Below are 9,881 nucleotides of genomic sequence, written 5' to 3' on the forward strand. Positions count from 1 at the left end.
CTATATCACATAATAGATTGACAACATCATCAAATTACGTTTACCCGGTAACATCATCATAAATTGGTACGTTTGGCGTTCCAAAACTATACACTTACCCGACCGGTTTTGTCTTTGCTCGACTGAAATTGGACCTTCGAGGGGCGTGGTTTGTTTGCCGGCTGAAATCCCAGGAGAAAATTTCCATTTCAACTGGAAATTGGTGACTGGTTTAAACTGGTTTTGAACTGGTCAAAGTGGTCCAAAGCCACTTGTACCAGTTCAAACTGTTCAAAACTAGTTAAAACCAGTCACCAATTCCCAGTTAAACTGGTACCAGTTGAAACTAGTTGAAACCAGTTGAAACCAGTTGAAACCATTAGAAACCATGCAGTTGAAACCAGTTGGAACCAGTTGAAACCAGCGAACGCGAGATTGTAGTTTGTATAACAGGGTTTTCCATGTGAGATTATGTAAAGCAGTATCAACATTAGGTGAACTTGATATTTGTCATTTCATATTCATTATTGCATCATTGTTATTTTGCTTATTTTCCCACACTAGTCTTTGATTTAGAGACTTCAGCTGAGCTATCTTCCAGAATGGGCAACGACGAATCGCGGCCCAAATATGCTACTCCAAAAACAGTTACCCCGGAAGGCGTGCATGTCGGCGCTCATAGCGGCTTCCCCGACGACCCCGTGCCGTACGCAGGTAGTCCATTGGAGTACTGTTTTGTCAACATCGAGGCTAAACTGAAAGCTAAAGGTAAGCTGCTGGTAACATTAACAGGTTTATATACTCAAACTGATGGCTTTTATTTTAAGCTGCGGACACTGAGCAGCTAAACATGTCGTCGTGTTTCTCTGTTAGTTAGTAACAAACGTTCCAGTGCTGTCTTGCATGGATATAAATTACCCGTCCCTTACGCCCTGGTAATTTTGCTTCTGACGGGGCTTCATGCATCGACTGCAGTATTTCTAGCTGCGGATAGCAGCTCTACAAATACTCATGTATCTCCATTAGTCTGTATGTGTATTAGTTAGTTAGTTGGTTAGTAACGAACGTTGGGGTGTGCACCTGTTATGGGCACTATAACTCACCCTTTCTTCAGGCTTTCGAGCTTCAGTGCCTAGGGCACTTTTGAGGAACCCAGAAACGGGAAAAACATTACTATTTTCAGGTTGAAGTTATAAGAATTAGGTTCTTTTTGAGAACTAGAAATATGTGCTTTCCTTCTTGCAGTTCAACTTTCGTTAGCCCGACTCATCAAGACAAACATCGATGAGTACTATGACGTGATCTCCCAGCCCTACACTCATGGATTTCTCATGAACCAGTTCCAGTCCATCCCTGGTGCCTTGAAGGAAAAAGAATTCAGCTTAACTTCCTTTAAGACATTCCAGGCTATCCTGTCGCGACCTATCAGCGCGTAAGTATTATATCAAGTGGTGACATGGGTGACTTGTGCGTAACGCGCTCGCCTCTCATTAAGGTGACCACGGTTCGAATCCTGGCCGCGAATCGCATGTGAATAGAGTTGTGCATTGGTTCTCTCCTGTGCCTCGAGGGTTTTTCTCCGGGCCCTCCGGTTTTCCTCCCTCCGGAAATATCAAACACTTTCGGTCTCAGGCTGTGCTCCGTGGTCAGATATGGGTCGATGTGGCCGGCAGCCATAGGCGCCTTTACGTGCCAGCGGCCCGACCACGTTGTAGCCGCGTGCTTCGCAATTCAGCATACCAGCTGTGAGTAAGGATGATTAGCCTCCCAAATTATTATTATTATTACAAGTGCATGTTTTGTATGTGCAAGTAAAGTATGGTCCCAACTTTGGGTGTTTTTTTTTTTTTTTTTACATTTTGATCATAGATGTAATTATGCAAAGAGTTTTTAAGCATGTAATTTGATTTTCCCCTCTTTTGATTGATCGTTCTCCCCTCTTTTCCCTTCAGACCACCGTCTCAGGAGCGATGGCAGCTGCGGGTTGAGAAAAGTTTCCTAGAGACACAGACGATCATAAAGTTTTTCTCGTCATCAAACACACTGTCGGACACCTCGGACATACACCAGAAGGTATGTACGCGAGATGCTATAAGCACACAATTTCGCTAATTGGAAGAGATTTTGGCTTATCAAGTGCAGGGTACCTGACCAAAAATTCAACCCTTAAACATTTGCCTTTTTGCAAAGAACGTGATCTTTGAATATTTATAATGTATGTTATCAGTCATCCAGTAGTAGTTGATGATTTTTCTTAATTGAATCAAATACTGGAACTTACTTAATTTTTGCAACTGTGCGACGTTGCGTCCGAAACCATCGGACTTCGTCAGGCAACTGGTGATCCGGTGGACTGGTCACGTGAGAGACGGCTAGGAATCCCTTGAATGGCCCGGTCCCATGCATGTGAAAGGTTGAAGCGTAGCCCCCCTCTTTTGTTGAGTGTTGGTTGTTCGACCCTTCCCAGATGGCTTCCTTGATGCCTCTTTTGTGCCACTGCTCTTCCTTATCAAGGATCACAACATCCTCATTTCTGAGAGTGTGACCAGAGTCTCGTAGGTGTAAGAAGACAGCAGAGTTTTGTGCCTCGTTTGTGCTAGGCCGCCGATGTTGGTAGGTCCTGGATTTTAGGGATTGTTTGGTTTCCCCAACGTAAGACTCCGAGCAGTCTTTATCCCCGCAGATGATCCCGTATACCACGTTGGAACGTGTATCTTTGGGCTGTCTGTCTTTCACTTGAACTACTTTCCCCCGTAAGGTGTTGCACGCGGTTTGAAGCAAGTGGCAATGCCACGTGACTTGAGTTCTTTGAATATTTATGTTTTGGATATCTGATTAATTTTTGGATTATCTGATTCGCAGTTATTCGAGTCGAGTCAGTTGCTCGTTAAGACTCGAGTCAAATAGTGTGAATCAAGTCGAGTCATTGACTCGAGTCGTTACAAATCTGAGTGTATATGTTATAAATTGATTGTACTGGTTCTAAAACAATTGTTGGTGAAGAAACATTTATTTTAATATTTGATTGTACTGGTTCTAAAATAATTTTTGGTGAACAAACATTTATTTTAATAAGCGTCCTTTTTTTGCATACCAATTGCATGACATTTGGCCCAATATAGATGCTAAATGGAAAACTGCTGCAACGCTAATGGCCTCTAAGAATATATTAGGCTATACATGTAGGTTTGCTGCTTCCATTGTTTTTGTTTTATCTAGCAAATTTGTGTGTCTGATCATCAGATGCACACAAATATTTATAAGTTTGATGTGAGGTCTAATAGGTAATGAATTCTTATAGTCAGGTTGCATACGGTTGGAATCTTGACCGACTGGTCCAAAGCACCAAACTTGTCAGATAGATTCTTATAGCCCCAGAGAATGTTTAGAAGGGGCTCCCCGTTTTTGTGTTCTTGGCTAAATATCACAATGTTATCATTGTCCACATGATTTTCCATGAAGTCTTAATCGAGTAACTGTGCCAATAAGTAACTTGATGAATTTGAAGCTCATTAATACTATTTGGCAAGACTACTTGATGATATCTGAAGACAAGGTTAATGAGCGCAACTTTAGAGTATAATAGTAGCCATTTTGAATCGTCTCATAATTATCCAGTCAGTCTTAAATGTTTTAGAACATGTTATTGACGTAAGGATGTGTAAGTGGAATCCCCAAAATATAATTTTCAAAAAAAAAACAAAAAAAAAATGTACTCAAATATGGGAATAAATGTATTACACGGTAGGGATTAATGATTTATGCAAATTAGGCACTCTTCCCAAAAGAATTTCAGGGTCACCCCTTCTAAATATCTTCTCTAAGGCTATAACAACATATCTGCCAAGTTTGGTGATTTAAACCAGTTGGTCACGATCTTATCAAAAATTGGGTCTAAGCCACCTGACTATCATGAGGGGAAAAGAATAGGCAGGAAAGTCGAAAATACAGACGCACACTTTGACACATGCTTAGCTTTGGTGAGTCCCAGACGGTGTATAATCTGTGCTAACATAAATGGCATAAAGCTAATAATAATTTACTAAATTTGTAAAGTTTTGATATTGTTTATCAATTTATAATAACAAAAAAATGGTCCCAGGTTATTTTGAACCGGGTACATGTGCTAGCAATGTAAATGCGGTGCCAGGGAAGTACCGAGTCTAGAGACAACTATATGCCATTACAACGTTACATAATTATATTAACCGATTGTGACCGCTTCTCATTAATCGACGCAAACTGCGGCAGCACAAACCGACAACGTTGTGCCCCACGATGAACACTGCGCAAATATCGTTTCAACTGGTGTGGGTCGTTATTCCTATGAATTTCGGTTTTATCAAAACATGTGCATGTATTGAGAAAATCAAATCAACAACGCACACGCAGACTCCTGCAGCACACGTGCATGCATGCGAATAAATAGAGCAAAGTATGGCGAGGCGTTGTGAACGAGATCCCCGTTGCGACCACTAGATGATGATGTAGGCCTAAATACTCGCTTTTGGTATTTTCAACCTATTTGCACCGCTAGCGACGTAGAGGGCGCATGTCACATGCCTCCCCTCAACCTTGAAGTGGCATCATCATCATTGAATTATGTCAACACATACCAGGAAACCAAGTGAAAAAAAAATATCTGTATGTGCCAACTTGCACAGATGAGGGTGGACCAACTTCATAATGTATTACACATTAGGGATTAACGATTTATGCAAATTAGGCACCCTTCACAAAACAATTTCAGGTGTCACCCCTTCAAAATATCTTCTCTAAGGCTATAACAACATATTTGCCAAGTTTGGTGCTTTGGACCAGTTGGTCACGATCTTGTCAAATATTGGGTCTAAGCCTCCTGACTATTAGTTGTCTTTTAACAGCCTGTAAAACTTCATTATCCGTGCAAGTCAAATGTCAATTTATGTGCCACTTGTAGAATTAAATGATGATAATGTTCTGTTTTGCGATCCACTAGATAAACGCACTTACATCGCAGGGCGGGCGCTTGGTATGCGTCGAAATGACTGGTCACCATGAAGGCAAAGAGTTCAGCGTGCTAATGTCAGGAACCCCGGGAAGTAAGCGCACTGTACATTACATATTGAAAATACCAATGATATGTGACTGCTGCTTTTTCTCAACATTCAAAATTAATCGTTTAAAAAATACCAAGGAACCTGGCTCAGCACAATATTAACATAAATATCAGAACGCGTAAATATCAGAACCTGTAACCTCTTGAAAACCATATCAATGCTCTACCAACTGAGCTATGATCCAGCCCTAGTTGTGTTGGAGGTCTTTTAAAGGGGGATACGTCCGAAGCAATGGTAAATCAAAAATATCAAATCAAAATTTAAGTTTTGAAATTCCTCAACTATTACATTTTTTGAGCATTTGTTTAAAACCATACCTGAAACTTTGGGCTGATCTTACATGTTCCCACTCCTGGGCTCTACATTGTAACTCTCTGCTTATGAATCAATTTCTGTCTTGGACCCCCCAAAAAGCAAACCTTTTGTCATCTGGCTGACTGACCGACTGACTGACTGACCGACTGCGTCATTGAGCATATACAGGGTGAGTCCAAAATAAGCGGAACCCAAACCCCCAAAAATGTATTTCATATTTAAAAAATGTGTAGCACCAAAAATAATAATGACTGGAAAGCCAATGTAAAAAGCTACTTTTAGATGAAAAAAAATTACTGAAATTGCTCAATCCGTTCAAAGAATATCACCATTTAAACGCAATGACCCTAAAACCTGTCTCGTCCAAAAAATAAATGTATTGTTTGTTTTGACTGTTTGGAACAACAAAGAAAATGACACGGAATACTTGTTTCAACAACTGTCACCAACTGTAGCACACAATATTTTGATTAACAACCCTGGTTAGGCAAACAATATGATTTATTTTTTAAAAGACGGGCCTTCAAAAGGACTTTGTTGCATATTGTTAATGTTTAAACTAAGATTTCATCGCTGGTGATGTTTGAAGACAATTGTGACGACGATTGTTGAAAACGCATTTTTTTTGGACGAGACAGGTTTAAGGGTCATTGTGTTTAAATGATGATTTTTTTAGAACGGATTGACCAATTTCAGTATTTTTGTCATCCAAAAGTGTTTCAAATATGAAATATAATTTGGGGGTTTGGGTTCCGCGTTTTTTGACTCACCCTGTATAATGTCCTAAAATGAGACTTTCTGGTCTGCCAAAGATTATTGGCAAGCAATTGTCTAAGTTGTTTTTGCCTCTTGCTAAATATTCTTCAGTGCAAGGTGTGGATCTATTCTTCAACATGCCGCTGCACCCGAACCCACAGATCTACGTCTACCAGGTCATCAGCGTACCGGTGAAGTTCAAACTAAAGATGTCGCACATCAAGGTGTACCCTTCCGACTTCATTGGCCAATTTAACGCTTTCTTAGAGAGGGGCTGGAAACTAGTGGAGATCAATTTTGACTGTTCCGAAACGTCCAAAGGTAAAGCATAAACAGAAGGAGAACTATTGGCAGATACATGTGGCTTCTCTGCGTGGTTCTATAAATTTAGGGTCAAACTTTGGCATTCACGTATCATTAAGAAAGGCTTCACACAATTTTTTTTTATTTGTTTGAAAGGTGGTTTGCTACTCATAATCATTTTTGGGGTAAAACTACATTTAAGGAGTGCATCAGAATTATCAAATCATAGGTGTTAGGTGTAATAGGGACAGGAAAAACAAAAGCGGACTCCAAATTCATAGAATGATCCCTTTTACAACTGACCATTTTGCCATTAAACCTGCCTGCACATATTACTTAAAGTGTTTAAGTTTGACAAAGCTTAAAGACAAAGATATCTCTATTGCTCATCCCATCACCTGCCCCACCCCTTGCCCCACCCCTTGCCCCACCTCGTGCCCCACCCCTTGCCCTACTCTTGCCTACCTCTTTTCCCCTTTCCCTGCCCACCATGTCCATTGCCGAACCAATCTTAAATGTATATGTCTCAGTATGACCTGAAAATGTTGAAAAGAATTTAAAATGTTAATTTTTTTTTAATATGTAATTCAATTCCCCCACCCTATTTTCAGGTTTCCTGTCGGAGCGTTCGACTCTAAACTCCATCTGGTTCTTTGAGAAGGAAGAATCTAAGATGCACGGCGAGGTTCAAGAATGGGAAGGGACCATTGTGGAATACGAACACAAATGGGCGGTTAGTACTTGACCTATAATGACACCAATTCTAGACTCACACCTTACCTCAATGTCACCATGCATAGTCTCAATCAGTATTTGACCTTAAATAGAACTGAAGTCTAACTATTTACATTAAAAGAGATAAAATATTATCAGTATATACCCTGACCTCTTATAATACCAAGTTTTAAGTTAGTACTCTAACTTTAATTACACCATACCCTTTAAACCAAATTAGTACCTGACCATACAATTTAAATGAGCCCTGAAGCTGATCAATTCTTTTTCATTTTTTGCAGGTCTCATATAGTGGTGGCACCCGAGCCAAGACCAATTGGGACTCCGTGGTGGTTGAGATGGGCCAGCGGGGCTGGGAGCTAGCCTGCCTCGTGCAATCACCCGAGAGCTACATCATATCAATGACCCCAATGAAAGTGGCCATGAAGGTCCTCATGTTCTTCCAGCGTAAAATCATGCAGGCTGTCGGAGCCGTTGGGTGTGTCACGCCCCCTCACCCTGGACAAACCCCACCCCAGGGGAATTATCCCCAATCACAGAAGAGCTACCCCCCACCCCAGGGGAGTAATCCTACACCCCATGAGAGTAATCGCTTACCCCAGGGGAGTACTCATCCACCCGAGGGGAGCTACCCATCTCCATCCCAGGGGAGCAATCCCCCACCTCAGGGGGGGTATCTCCCACTCCAGAGGAGTAACCCACCAGCCCGTATCAATAGTCCCTCAGCCCGGGGAAGTAATCCCTCGACCAATCCCACATCCCAGGGGAGTAATCCCTCGACCTGGGAGAGTTATTCCCCTCCCCAGGGGAGCTATCCACCACCCCAGGGGGGTTATCTCTCCCCCCAAGGGGGTTATCCCTCACCACAGGGGAGTAATTACCAACCCCAGGGTAGCTGTCACCCAAGTACCGAGGGCGGTTATCCCCCACCCAGGGGAGTGATCCCCCACCCCACGGGAGTGATCCCCCACCCCAGGGGAGTGATCCACCACCCCAGGGGAGTGATCCCCCACCCCAGGGGAGTAATCCCCTACCCCAGGGGAGTGATCCTTCATCCCAGGAGAGTTATTCCCCGCCTCATAGCCCCAACCCCTGGGAGGGCATTCCCCGCACCAAGCGGGTAATCCCCCGACCCAAGACGAGCCTCCCCCCAGCCGAGGGGCACTACCCTGGAACTCCCCAACAGGACGAAAAAAAGTGAGTGAAATTTGAGAAAGTACGGATTCAAATTACACTTTAAGTGTCAAAATCCTAAACTGGAATGGAATACAATCTTGCAACCGGCTTATGTCTACATCACTGTTTAAAGGGAATATACAACATTTGCAAACATCGAAAAATAAAACTATCAAGTTTTTACGAAATAACTTACTTGGATGTTGGTAAATGACAGTCAAAAGCATTCTGTAAAATTATGGCTCCTGGTGTGAAGTCATTTTCAAGAAATTGGTATTTTTGTATACATTTCCAACAGTGGTCGGCCGATCACCGTTGGAAAAACCTAACTATTTTTCAACTTCTGCTTCAAATTTACCATTTTTTCAGTCCAAATTTTATTTGCTATTGGTAACATGTTCATGAACGGGTGCAGGCCAGCTACACTGGTTCCCTTACCTTACAATTTTCCGGCATCTATAAATTGATCCATTTTATCCTTAGTGGAGTCAGGGAACCAGACTACTTGAAAAAAATTCGTTTTTCTTGGGAGTTTTCCAGCATTTTCGAACACAAATCTTCAAACATGGCAGTGTTACAATATTTTTATCTATTATACTAACCCTTCAAGTAGTTCATTTCTGAAAATTACAGCAAAAGCCAATGATGTACATTCCCTTTAATGCAGGATTAAAATATAAGAATCTTTAATTGATATTATCATTTTTCAGATTTTTGGCGATATCAGCCAGTTGAGGAAATGAAGTCCGTATTGTAAATATTCTCAAATTGACTTTTTCCATCATACCTTCAAATGTTTGAGAAAAAAAGAGTAATGATCGTATTTGCAGTGACCAATCAAAGGCTTGTTATTGAAACAATCTCTTTTTTTCTTTGGGACTTTCAATTTTGCGGGATTTCTCCTGCTATTATTCCACTGGTAACTACCATTTAATGTATAACTGCCTTAGATACTTTGCACATTTTATGCTTGCTTTACACAAGTGAAAGCTTGAAGACTTTGCTTATTGTGGTCATATATCCTGCTCAAGGACAAAACTGATTATAATCGCTTGTTCCTGCAAAAAAAATAAATAGTTTTGAAGCGCGATTAACCGAAGCCTCTTCTTATTTTTTTGAATCTGCAAAATTGAAGTAGATTTCATTTCTTTAAAGGAAATGTGTGTATAATTCATGTTTGAAAATGTAAATGTACTATTTGATTTTAGCAATAATAAAAACTAACAACATATTCGCATTTTTTAATATACAGGATGTATTGATTATAAATGCACATTCCAAACTAAAGGTATGTGAAATTAAAGGCGCACTTGTGATATTTCTTTCTCATTCAGTTAAATTCATTACCGACTAACCCTTTTAGATTTATTGTAAACTACCCATTTGCTGTGTATCTAGTAATATTTCCAACAAGGAATTAAGCTAATAACTTGCCTGAAAACTGTTAAATGATACTGTTCAGAGCAGTTCTATGATCTGTTTAATGCCAAAACATTTGCTTTTACCTTTCTTATTTGC

At 40.9% G+C, this 9,881-nt stretch overlaps 1 protein-coding gene across 1 annotated transcript; it reads left to right on the plus strand.

Moving 5' to 3' along the window:
* The first annotated feature begins 514 nt into the window (after window positions 1-514).
* On the plus strand, window positions 515-8,506 carry LOC119744594. The gene is made up of 7 exons (XM_038220600.1): window positions 515-747; window positions 1,225-1,411; window positions 1,932-2,052; window positions 4,958-5,060; window positions 6,261-6,470; window positions 7,064-7,185; window positions 7,469-8,506. Exons 1-7 carry the CDS (start codon window positions 582-584, stop codon window positions 8,309-8,311), a joined length of 1,752 nt encoding a protein of 583 aa, XP_038076528.1. The 5' UTR covers window positions 515-581; the 3' UTR covers window positions 8,312-8,506.
* The last annotated feature ends 1,375 nt before the right edge of the window (window positions 8,507-9,881 follow it).

The sequence above is a fragment of the Patiria miniata genome, unplaced genomic scaffold (genome assembly GCF_015706575.1).
Source record: "Patiria miniata isolate m_02_andy unplaced genomic scaffold, ASM1570657v1 HiC_scaffold_7, whole genome shotgun sequence".
In the NCBI taxonomy this organism is placed as follows: Eukaryota; Metazoa; Echinodermata; class Asteroidea; order Valvatida; family Asterinidae; genus Patiria; species Patiria miniata.